Source organism: Protomyctophum bolini (genome assembly GCF_963924005.1).
Source record: "Protomyctophum bolini genome assembly, chromosome: 16".
Classification (NCBI taxonomy): domain Eukaryota; kingdom Metazoa; phylum Chordata; class Actinopteri; order Myctophiformes; family Myctophidae; genus Protomyctophum; species Protomyctophum bolini.
Genome location: NC_137877.1, coordinates 18461524 through 18474599, shown reverse-complemented (window position 1 = coordinate 18474599; position 13076 = coordinate 18461524). Strand labels below are relative to the sequence as shown.

At 45.6% G+C, this 13076-nt stretch overlaps 1 protein-coding gene across 6 annotated transcripts in view; it reads left to right on the top strand.

The window, feature by feature from the left end:
• epha3 (eph receptor A3) overlaps positions 1–12265 on the top strand; it is a 147491-nt gene extending 135226 nt beyond the window's left edge. For 2 of the 6 annotated variants that reach the window (XM_080786346.1, XM_080786345.1), the window contains exons 18-20: positions 2733–2847; positions 8171–8272; positions 10463–12265. In XM_080786346.1, the coding sequence (XP_080642472.1) occupies positions 2733–2847; positions 8171–8272; positions 10463–10585 (340 nt within the window). In that variant the 3' untranslated portion in view covers positions 10586–12265. Of the gene's footprint in view, positions 1–2732; positions 2892–8167; positions 8273–10462 lie in introns of all 6 variants that reach the window. The other 4 variants (XM_080786348.1, XM_080786347.1, XM_080786350.1 and 1 more) reach the window with 3 other exon arrangements.
• The last annotated feature ends 811 nt before the right edge of the window (positions 12266–13076 follow it).

The following is a 13076-nucleotide window of genomic DNA, read 5'->3' as shown; positions in this document are numbered from 1 at the left end:
AGTATGTGAAGAGTCTGCCTGTGCTATTAACTCATTTTGAAAAAAGAAAAAAATATTTTCTCCTCTGGTGAAAAGCTAGAATTTGCGCGATGGCAGTCTCTCAGTCACATCTGGTCACATTTGTAGAATGGAGCTGAGGTCTAAATGGGTTAATGTGCATGTGGAGACATGCCTCCACGTGCACATTAACAATGCGTGTCACGTAGCGTGGCACCGTCCCGGCTCCTCGTCTCGTCCTGCAGGCAGTGGTAGAGAGGTACAGAGGTTGGACTTCCTTCTATTCGAATGAGTTTATTTACTCTGCTAGGCACACCGTTCCCTCTGGGAGAACCACTAGCCTGCTTTTCCTGTCCCATCCCTGGACTCTGTCCCCCATGGGACTCTGTGTGTGTGTGTGTGTGTGTGTGTGTGTGTGTGTGTGTGTGTGTGTGTGTGTGTGTGTGTGTGTGTGTGTGTGTGTGTGTGTGTGTGTGTGTGTGTGTGTGTGTCAGCTACCGTATGACCCACTTGGAAATGCCAGTGGCAGTCACACACACACGCACGCACGCACGCACGCACACACACACACACACACACACACACACACACACACACACACACACACACACACACACACACACACAAGCTATTTTTTTGGTTATTTCTGTTCATAACAAATTGTGAATTGATCTGCTATTTTGTCCCAGTTTTATGGGACTCTCACACCGTTGTTGCTGTCGGACTAAAACCTGAGGGTTTTTTCCGTAACTTAACGGCCTACTATCACACTACAGCGTCACACAAAAGCATCAACAGTAGCAGATCCACATGTGTGGAGCTTGTAGATCTTTTGATGCTTTTGAATTTGAATCCTGAAAAGTACTAGTTTTAGACATAATGATGCTTGCTCTCATTTCTCTACCTTGGTCAATTTCAAATAAAGAAATAAAAACGTCTGTGGCGTACAAACCATTTAAACTAGGAGAATCATTTTTAGGAGGTGCACGGCGCCGGCGGTTCCGGTCGTTTCCGATCACGTGATGAAGTAAAAGTAATTTCCGCTCCGATCCCAGGCTACTCTGTGAGTCAGAAGCTGCCGTAACAGCGCCTCCTGCAGTCGGACGTGTTTAGCCGGGCGCTCCATACATTGAATTAGGTTCCATTCAATAGGAAAGCTGTCACATCTGATCAACATGCAACGCTGCATTCCCGCTGCAGTCAGCGATGCAGTGCAGCCATCAGTAATGAAATGACTGTGAGACTATGACAGCAGCTTCGTTAATAATCCCATTCCCTGAATGTATCACCATGCTTTATGTAAATAATATCCATGGCACTTTGATTTGCCCCGGCATGTTCAGGCAAGGCCCGCAGAGGCAACTGTGCACGTTTACACAAACCATCAGTGCTGAGTTAATGCTGCGTGCGTGCATGTGTGCATGCGAGAGAGGATGTGCACATGAATGTGTGCCTGCATGCATATCGTTGCTGTCGGGCAGAAACCTCAACGTTTTTACCTCCATTAGTCCATACCTCCATCTTGCGCAAATGTGAATCTCCATTTTCCTCCACAACAATTGAGATCACAATTCTCATTTTTTCCATGACAATATTGATTGTCTGCAGTTGCTGAACATTACTAACATTAAAAATGTGGCACCTGGAGCCAACTACTGTGGCGTTAAGAGAGCGTGTGCGTCCGTGCGTGCGGGCGGGCGGGCGTGCGTGTGTGTGTGTGTTTATATGGGGTGATTGCTCCCTGGTGGCCATCCTACCATAACCCTGGTTTTATGGGTCGAGGCTGTTGCATGTATTTACGGCCATGTGCACTCTACATTGGACTCTATGGAAATGCACAGTGGACGTTGGAATATTTATATGTTTTATTGTGTTTCATAATGTCTTCCTTCCATTCCCTTCTCTCTCTCTCTCTCTCTCTCTCTCTCTCTCTCTCTCTCTCTCTCTCTCTCTCTCTCTCTCTCTCTCTCTCTCTCCCGCCATGTAATTTCAAGTGCTTAAAGGGTTAGTCCAGATTTTTTTAAATTACAGCTGTAGGAAATACTTGCCATTCATATAATGGTTGCAAAGTCCCATGGTGGGAGTTGTAGGTTTTGGTGAGTATTAAGTAGTTCCGGTCATTTGGTGGGGGTCACTGGGGGGAACCCTCTTTCACATGGAACAATTATGTGTCCAGTATCACTACGCCAGCAGTATCACAAAACCATAGTTCCATGTGACAGAGGGGTCAAAGTTGAACAAAAGTTGCGCTCTAATGGTAGAAATAGGTTAACAATACAAATTATGCTGGTTTTGTGGATTAATTTATTTGTAATGGATGCCCCCCACTGAACTATTTAATATTCACCAAAAGCAGAACAGAACTCCCACCACGGGACTCAGGCAATCCATTATATTAATGGCACAAGTCAAAAAATCTGAACCCTTTAAAGGTTATTAAAAAAAATCCCCCCCCCCCCCCCCACACACACACACACCTCTCTCTCTCTCTCTCATTAGCAGGCACAGCACTATCCCTCTCTCTGTTTCTGGCGCCCCCTACTGTTACTAATAAGTCATATACTCGTGCTCATGGCCACATAGATACACACAGACATTGCTGGTTGTAGGAGTGGTTGCACCACTCAAAAAACATAGCATACTGTATATCTACAAATGCTAAACTCTCAACTCAATGTGACAGGTTACAAACCTCAAAAGTTCTAAATGATGATTTGCTTAACCTCCCCTCCCAGGCCAGCCAACCAGCTGCTGGACCGCAGCAGTGCAGAGGTGGTGACGTCGTTGGGGACGATGGGGGACTGGATGGACGGCATGAGGACCCTGCCCTGCAAGGAGGCCTTCTCTGGGGTCAGCTACAGCTCCTGTGACACCCTGGCCAAGACCTCCATAGAGTGAGACACACAAACACACACACAGCACAGTCTAAATCTACAGTTGATGTGCCAAGATGGCGTTGCAATGCCTGATTTATAATAATCAACATTTTATTCTAGTTTTTATTTGTTGATGAAATTGTCAACATTTGCTTTAGTTTTCATTTTGCTTTTCGTTGGTGAAAGGTGTAGAACATTTTACATTTCACAGATATTTCCGAGTTAATATGCTCTATGCACAGCAGCCATATTGGAAAGAAATTGGACCTCATTGGGTCTCAAAGTGTGGTCCAGGTACCCTCGTGGTTCCTCTGAGACGGTCTCAAAGTGTGGTCCAGGTACCCTCGTGGTTCCTCTGAGACGGTCTCAAAGTGTGGTCCAGGTACCCTCGTGGTTCCTCTGAGACGGTCTCAAAGTGTGGTCCAGGTACCCTCGTGGTTCCTCTGAGACGGTCTCAAAGTGTGGTCCAGGTACCCTCGTGGTTCCTCTGAGACGGTCTCAAAGTGTGGTCCAGGTACCCTCGTGGTTCCTATGAGACGGTCTCAAAGTGTGGTCCAGGTACCCTCGTGGTTCCTCTGAGACGGTCTCAAAGTGTGGTCCAGGTACCCTCGTGGTTCCTCTGAGACGGTCTCAAAGTGTGGTCCAGGTACCCTCGTGGTTCCTCTGAGACGGTCTCAAAGTGTGGTCCAGGTACCCTCGTGGTTCCTCTGAGACGGTCTCAAAGTGTGGTCCAGGTACCCTCGTGGTTCCTCTGAGACGGTCTCAAAGTGTGGTCCAGGTACCCTCGTGGTTCCTCTGAGACGGTCTCAAAGTGTGGTCCAGGTACCCTCGTGGTTCCTCTGAGACGGTCTCAAAGTGTGGTCCAGGTACCCTTGTGGTTCCTATGAGGCGGTTCCAAAGATAGACAGATACCGTCATGATTTGGTTCCATTTGTGGTTGAGTTTTTGGAGGTTCCTTGAAATTAAAAAGTTTGAAGGCTGCTACATAGGGACTATTCCCAAACTAGTTACCCTTTCATGAGGAAAATGAAAGAAAAAAAAACACCAGACTTCAAAAATGTATATTTGAGTTGACTGCTTGCAGATTTCCTTTTGAAGGAAAGGGAAACGTGCCTGTGCAATGTGTCTTAACACTTCTTGAGAAATCGTCACAATAACATGCTCTATGTTCTGATACAGGAACCGTGGGGACATCCATCCTTCTCGACAATCTTTGGAACATTAGTTGTGTATTCTCTTTCTGTTGTCAGGGTTGATCTGCTGTGTGTTTACGTCTGTGTTACCTTTGGCAAGTTGACAGCTCATATCTGTGTGTGCCAGTTAAGCAAACTTTTAAATGTAAATTTAAAGAGAGAGAGAGAGAGATGAGACAAAGACATCACTTTTTGCTCCTGTGAGGGCATGGCGTCTAGTTTTGCTGTTCCTCACTTCGCTCCATTCTTTGTAACTCCAGTTGAACTCAGTTCAGTTCAGTTAAACTCGGTTCAGCTGGGTTCAGATTAGGACGGTGAGACAAATGACTTGGGTTGAGATCAGAAGATGCTTCGTTGACACGACAGACAAACAAACAGACAGACAGACATGCGTTTGTCAAGCGATGCTGTAAAGAGAGGTTTTTCTCCTCCAGATCTGTTTCTTCTCTCCTCACCATTTAATCAATGTCTGCGTTCGTTCGTTCAATCAATGGGAAACATCTCTCCCTCGGCCCGTTCCCTCGACCACTTCATAACCGATCCGGTCTGCAGTAGATGCACGCACGTAACACGCACGCACACATGAACGCACGCTTGTCCACGCATGCGCACGCACACACACAGTCACACACACACGCACAGAGTATATCGACAGACTACCAACACCCATCGACTGCACTGGCACGCTGCAGCTCCGCTGGTCTAACAGGATGATTTTGTGCGCGCTGCTCTATGATAGCTCTTATGTGAATGCTAAATTGGATCAGGGTCAGTATTTAATACAGAGAAGGAAGGCTGGCTGACCTGCTGCCAAGTGTAAGCTCAGCAGAAGCAGCAGCAGTCACGAGGCCGGGCGCTGCAGCTCGCTGCCAGGCCCGACTCTGTGGATTAGAGTATTGATCCATCCCGACTTGATCCGCTCTTTGATATTCAGAACAAGGCCCTTCGCCCGTGCTCTGACCTCTGATTTACGGGTGGAACTAATCGAAAACTCAGCTGTGTGGCGTACGTGGCGTCGGCTCGGTTCTCCGCGATTATTCGCCGGGATTAAAGGGTTTGCTACCCCAACGTTAAAGTAGTTATTTGTATTGAGGGATGATGTGAAAAATACAGTACATGCATTTCAGCTTCCGTTCTCCAGACTGTAGCCTACAGTATGTTAGGAGACATTTTTTGAAATTGTGTGAGGCAACCGTCTGGCTCGCGAGACTATGTTGAAATAGAGCATTCATTTACAGGAAAATATCAGTAATTACTGAATGTCAAGTCTCCAGGTTTCCTTCAGAATATGTGTGACACATATTTACTACGACACTATGGCACAGTAGCTGTCCAACTAGTACTAGTGGCCGTCGAATTTCTATCTGCAAGGACGCCCCTTAACTCTGAGAGTGTACAAATGCATTGGAACACTCTCAGAGTTACAGACCTGTTATTGTCATTGAGCGCTATCTCTTTATATAATATTATTGTCCACTAATTTTGTATGTCCACCACAAGCCAGCATGGTGATGAACCCTGTTGAGTCACACATCATAGATGATTGACATGAGAGAGATACTGTACACTTAATTCATCTCCAAGGGGAACTTCGGGAAAGGCCCAGATTAGACCTTGAACCATATTTTTCCATCTGTCAATGATGGGAAGTGTGACACACCACCGCGCGATGCTGATTCAAGTGTGTGTGTGTGTGTGTGTGTGTGTGCGTGTGTGTGTGTGTGTGTGTGTGTGTGTGTGTGTGTGTGCATTGCGTGCATGTGAGTGCACGTCTTTCACTGTGGCCACCGCCATCCAGACAAAATTCGTCTGCCTTTGATTTTTGACATTGTTTGCTTTTTCCCATGACGTTTATGCGTCATAACTGTTATGTTCGTGTACGTATGCGTTCAATTTTACTCGCATCTTCTTACCATTTGATTGTTTTTGTCACGGCGAGTTGTGTTTGCAGCGCTTGTTCTGTGCTGTTGTTATGCTGCTGTTAATGAAAGCCAGGCCGGAACAGCTCCAACCAAAGCAGAACGCTCTATAAAAGGACTCGACAGTTCAAACCAAAGCAGAATGCTTACATAAAAGGTCCTGACAGCTGAGGAAAGTCCTGACACAAACCTCCCAGAATCAGAGACACACTGCTCTTTTGTGGGAGCTAACTAGGGCTGTAACGATTATGACATTTTACATGCATGACGATTAATTGTCACACTAAGAATTGCGATTAATGACTAAATCTGTTATGACAAATTACTTACATGATTTAATAACTTTATACTTTTTTGAGCTTTGTAGATCTGTTTTGAGTCTATTTCCACTACTTTTGAAAATGTTGGAAAATACACTTTTCAACATGGAAATGATTGTTGCGATTATGTGAAACATATTTGCGATTAGGCAAAAACCAACACTGTCTCACTCCTCAAAAGGCATATTGTGACTTAGTGATAAAACTTCAACATGTGCCTTGAGGGGGGCGGGGGGGAAATAAGGCACATGTTGACTTTATCAACGTGGAAGTCCAGTTCTCAGCGTATTTTGACGATCCATAAAAGAAACTGGCACCACCGAGCTTTGCGAAGTGCTTTTCAAGCAGGCTTGTTGGCTGAGAACAATACAGTATGGTCTAGTAAAATACACTCTAAAGACAGCAGTGTGGAACGTGCATGTAAAACAAAGCAGCACAATCAATGAACGCTCTAAGGCACTCAGACACTATATAGTCCCTCTGACTCCTGGCTTCATACACCCAAGGAAACAACCATTGATTTGTCTCAACACTTAACGTTAATGTTATTGTGCAAAATAAAGGCAACTTGATAGCCGAGCGGTTAGTGCGTGTACCACATCTGACACGATACCGGTCAGTCCCCGGTTTGATTCCTGGCTGGCCTGCAGACAGTGGTGGGAAAAATGGACACTTCAAAATGTACAGTTGACATTTGACGAGTACAGTGAATCTGTACACTCATTCAGTGTGTCAATCAATCTTTTAATGTGGTAACTAAGAAAAGCAACTTTGGGACATTCAGTACTGTAATCAGTACAGGTCTAGTCCACGGGTTCATGTACTTTTTTATTTGTATTATAATCCCCATAGCAGGATTTTAGATCGCCTCATATAAGAACTGTGTCTGAAAAATAAACAAATAACCACGGCAGTTTCACTCATATGGATATGAAGAATAAACTGACTGCGAGTAAAACGTTACTGCTGCTGAATTAATGATACATAGCTTTTGGAGTTAGTGCAGTCAGATATACTCCACGGGCTCATTCAGTGTAATGCAAGACCCACATGTCATTCGCTGACGTGGCTATCAGCTGACCAATTGGGCGGGGTGTTTAAGCTCACCTAAGACAGGATTCTTACTGCATTCCTTCCTCTGCATTAATGCGTTCCTGGCGTTGTTATGCACTGTTTGCTCCCACCGCCACCCCAGCACCACCGGTGGGCTCTGCTATTCCTGTTCCCCATATGGTTGTTATATCTTGTTAAATCTATCTCCGTGCTCTTAATGGTTAATGATTGTTGTATAATTGTGCCAAGCAGGGAGAACAATGTAGCAGAGCCGAATGGCAAGATAAATTATTATATGCACACTTGTATTCTCATTCTATAATAAATATGTGTTCAATCTATTCGTGAGTTATCTGACTGAAGTAAAAAAAAATGCTAGAAACAGACTACATCAAATACGATTGACTGACTGTCGTAAACGTGACACCTCCTTGACAATATCGCAGAGACAGTTTGTTTAGTACAATTATTTACGTTTGTTTACCACAATTTGAAGAAAGGTTATCGACAAACGCTTTTTTTTGGTGATGACTTTAATCTTGTGACATTAACCCGGCTGGGCTGGGCTGTGTCTCAGTAGAGTGGTGATGACTTTAGTCTTTGACATTAACCCTGCTTGGCTGGGCTGTGTCTCAGTAGAGTGGTGATGACTTTAGTCTTTGACATTAACCCTGCTTGGCTGGGCTGTGTCTCAGTAGTGGTGATAACTTTAGTCTTTGACATTAACCCTGCTTGGCTGGGCTGTGTCTCAGTAGTGGTGATAACTTTAGTCTTTGACATTAACCCTGCTGGGCTGGGCTGTGTCTCAGTAGAGTGGTGATGTCGGAGATCCACGTCACGCCAGCGTCCTGCCCGGAGTGGGAGCCGTCCATGGGAATCACCACGCTCTAGCACCCCCTACCCCCGTCTGGATGGTGGGTGGAGGCTCCACCGTTACCGTCCTCTCCCCCTCCGGTCCCCACCGGAGGGCGCTACAACGCCTCCTTCTTCAGAAGCGCATGCAGACACACTCTGGCCCTTCCCTGGCGGGATAGTTCACGAAATTTGAAGTGGCGGCTTTGTTCGTCATAGATGTTGAACAAAGAATGTTTATAGATTTGCTGGGTAGCTTAACCTATGATATCATCCTTTATCAAGTAGCTAATGTATCTTGAGTGCGAGTAAAACTTGTAATGGAGGAGAAGTATAAAGTATACAAAAGGGAAATGGAAAACTACCTGAAAATATAACCAAGTACAACATCTGAGTACTCGTACTTGGTTACATTCCACCGATTGACTTTAGACGACAGCGCTCTGTTGCTGCACCATTTCCAGTTACCAAACAAACATATAGTCTTTAGAGTGAACTATCCCTCCAAGCCGCCACCGTCGGGTCGTTGCAGTGTCTGCGCTTTGAGCCGGTTTGGTTTCACTTTCAGATGTGTGTGTGTGTGTGTGTTGCTGCTGCTCCTTGGCCGTCCTTGGCCAACTAAACCCACACGGCTTTGCATCTAAAAACACTTTGAGGTTCTTAGGTTCGTTTGGAATAACATCAGCTTGTGATTCCTCGTCCTCGACGGCTGAAGAGAAGGCTGTCTAACACAGAGTTCACTGCTTCTACTAACGCCACGGAAACCCTCTGTGAACCTACGTAGATCACCTACAGATCTGTGTGTGTGTGTGTGTGTGTGTGTGTGTGTGTGTGTGTGTATGTGTGTATGTGTGTGTGTGTGTGTGTGTGTGTGTGTGCGTGTGTGCGTGTGTATATTCTAGACAGTATGTTTCACTAATGAGTGTTTTAACGTATTCCTGAACAGACAATTTTAACAATGCTATGTACTGTATTAGAGATGTATGTTACATGAGAACATCACCCATTCTCAACCTTATCGTCATGTAATTGGTCGTCACCAGGGATGGGACTTGGGATTATCAGCCGATATTTGCATAAATAATGTAATATCAGAAAATATCGTTATCGGTTTTAATTAATTAAAATTTCACCCGAATTTATGATAATGTTTATTTTTGTTTGGAAATCCATAAAATTAGGCATAATGTGTTAATTCCACGACAGCATACAGTATATCGGTATCAGTTGATATCGGTTGATATCGGTATCGGAAATTAGGAGTTGGACTATATCGGGAAATCCGATCGGCAAAAAAGTCATTATCGGACATAAGATGGCACCATTGCTGTCTACTCACTCTGTGTCTCATTGGTAGGCTGTGGACAGTTCAGAAACATGTCTACCAGTGACATCATCAATACGGATTACAAGCTAATACAAACTGCAGCCTTCTTGCTCTTTATAGCATGCTGAAATAGAAGTCATTGCATTAAAAGTTTGAAATGGCCAAACCTTCCCATCAACATGTCGCTGGGTAGGCAAGTTGTTGTACTGTCCAATGAGACACAGATAGAGTGAGTTAGACAGACATAACAGTTATATGATGATCAGGTTGAAAACTGTGCGATGTTCTCTCTTTCACGTAACACACCTAAAACAATCCGTTTGCTTTGCATGAAGTGTGACGGGCGGCGATGACCGTTGCTTTAAATATAACAATGCAGATGTTTTATTAATAACTAATCGTTCTATTTTTCTGTGTTTATTTTTATCTAGAGCAGGACGGTCACCTCCAACACATGTGCCAGCAGTGCTGATCTGCTCCGCTCCTCTCCCAACACTGGAATAGGACTTAATGTTCACACCCATTATTGGCAATTCATCCAAATTTGAATCTGATCATTTTATTTTGTCTGAACAAAAAAAAACACAAATAAAACAAGCATGGAAATGTATTTATACTTTTTGTAACAGTGTGTATTACCATTAGCCACGAAGCCCAGCTTCTTCCACTGGCTGTCAGGACTACAACAGGAAAGGAAGGCCACTAGTACTCTGCTAGGGCAGAGCAGCAGTGGTCTTCTGGGAAATGCAGTCCTCAGTGATTGACAGCCAGGAGGTGGGAGGAGAAGGAGAGCGGTGGAACAGCGCTGGTGAACGGTGTCATTGATGTGTCACGTGATGGCTGTTTGTCTTCTACCCGGTAACACTCTACTCTACTCTACTCTCTCTCTCTCTCTCTCTCTCTCTCTCTCTCTCTCTCCCTCCAGGGATCTGAAGAAGGTTGGAGTGACGATCGTCGTCCCTCAGAAGAACATTGTGAGCAGCCTCAAAGCCCTCGATTCCCACGGCAAGAACGGCCCGGTCCCCGTTTAAAAAGACAAAAAATGTAATAAAGAAGAAGAAGAATAATCAGAAGAAAAACATAACAAAACAAAAGACGGAAAGTAAAACAACAACAACAACAAAAAAACGCTGAAGACCTGTGTGTCTTTCTGTCCGTCCGTCTGTCTGACTGTTGGACAGACTTCGGGCCCATGGCTCCCCATCGTTGCGGCGCAGCAACTCCGCATGGAAAACGACGGCGACGATGAGGACGAGGATGAGGTCGTGTTCGGGTCGAACGAGAGGGGAGAGGGGGCGAGGGAGCGGACGCTCCGGACCTCCGTCCCTACATGTCCAAGTTGAGATGCCTTACAGACTCATGAGAGAGAGAGAAAGAGAGGACAAAAATAATTAAATATATAACGCAAAAGCAAGACTGGGCTTGAACGATATCAGTGCCAGAGCTCACGCGATTGGCTGAGCTAGCTGCCCTTCAGGGTTGACTAGGGTGGTGGGGGGGGGGTGGTCTTCTGCTGAGACTGGTTGAGACAAGAATGACGGGATACGGAATACGGAATACCAGGAGCGATCCCACCCCTCCACCCACCCCAAAACATGGACACTTCCTGGACACGCACGCACACACACGCACACACACACACACACAGACGACGACAACAATCAAAGCCATGTATCTCTATAGCTCTAGCCTTGTAGCGTATGCATCCGGATAGCCCTCTCTATCACATTTAAAGCAATAATAATCATTTATATGTTTGCATCAAATGGAGGCCATGCTTCTGTCAACGTGTCTCATTATAATATTAATAATAATAGTCTATGGATCACTGTGCTTTTGAAGGTGCTTTGGGTACTTGGAAGGTGTGCTTTGGGTGAGTAAAACCACATGTTGCCCCAATTATTTTCTTGATTCTTATGGATATTTTAATGTTTTTCAGTGATATGTGTACTTGCAAACACATTCTTCAGCAATGGTTCCCAACCTGTGGGCTGCTGCCAATTGTCTAAGCCACTATTCTCCCTCTGCCAACCTGGGGAGAGCCCCGAACTGAGGTTATGCTTCCTCCAATGCATGAGGAGTGAGCAGGCCGCTTCTTATCACCTGGCAGAGGGGGACTTTCTCCGGTAGAAAATAACACATTATTCGAACCAGTTCCTTTTCCCCCCGGCTGACCAGGGGGAGGCAGTACAGAGACCAGGATTACTGCATGTTTTTTGTGAGGGTACCTACCCTAGGGTACACCAGGGGATAACATGCCAACCCCACCCAGGGTATGGGCGCTGATGACGCGGAGGAGAGAACACGCCCCCACAGCTTCCCCGGCGGGAATCAAACCCGGGACCTCCTAGCTGTGAGGTGACAGTGCTGCCGACTGCGCCACCGTGCCCCGACTGAAGAGCTTTCAAGGTTGGTGGCGGGCCCTGATACAGAAAAAGGTTGAGAACCACCCCTGTTCCACAGTTCTAATGTACTTCCTACACCACAGTACAGTTTTTGAAGGAGAACTCAGGATATATTGATCTGTTCATTCTAACGTAGCTGAAAGTGATCCTACGTTTTAACAGCGGGCGAACAGCGGCGACTCTGGGCGATAAAAATGGGCGTTCCTGCTGTCATTACCGTATATAATGTAAACGTATCACTGTTCTACGTGGAGGGTAAACAAAGCAACACATGAATTTGATTGGCTATCGCCGGACGATGTCGTACAAAAGATACAATATTTTCATGTTTTTGAACGGGTCTCATAGACAAATAACGTGCTTCCGTATACTACGCCAGGCTGTCACCCGCTATTAAGTTGTACAGTCAGAGAGGGAGATAGTCAGGGATTAAGACTATTTTTACACAAACAATACATCTAGAAAATGACAAAGTTCCGCTTTGTCGTGTGATAAAAAGACAAAACAATTAGTGGAGACGGAGACGCAAAACTCGATTGGAAACGCTGTAGACTGCATGCCAGGTTGCTAGGTGGAAGTGTGATGCTTCCACAGAATGAGGACACTTCAACAAACTAAATAAAACACACGCCCTGGGAAAAGACAATTTTGTCCGGACGGACAAAGTAATTGAATCACGAAGTTTGTGGGTTCACACATGATCAGTCCACCAATGTCATGCGGGACGTGAGGCACGTTGTCGTACGTTTTGCGTTTGCCTTTGATGTTAATGCCCAGCCGATGGTTTTCCCTAGGGACTGGGCTATAAGTCAGTCACGCATGTTCTTCATGCACTGTAGCCAATGCGAGGCCAATGCGAGTCCGTTTCCCATGTTGTCTCGCTGCCAGACACTCCTACTGGCACGGCCCCACCCCGCCAAAATGTCGTTGGAGTGGTTGGTTCACTGAAATAAAACTACGAGCAAAGTATTGTCAACGCCTGGCACGGTCGAAGTTCCCCATTGCTGAACCCCGCGCTTCACTCGCATCAACGCCGTTAAGCATATCGCAACTTTGCCGCAACTTTTCTCCCATATCATGGAAGCAAGCACAGTGCAGGCCACGAGAGAAGAGGGAAGGAAGTGAAAAGGAGAG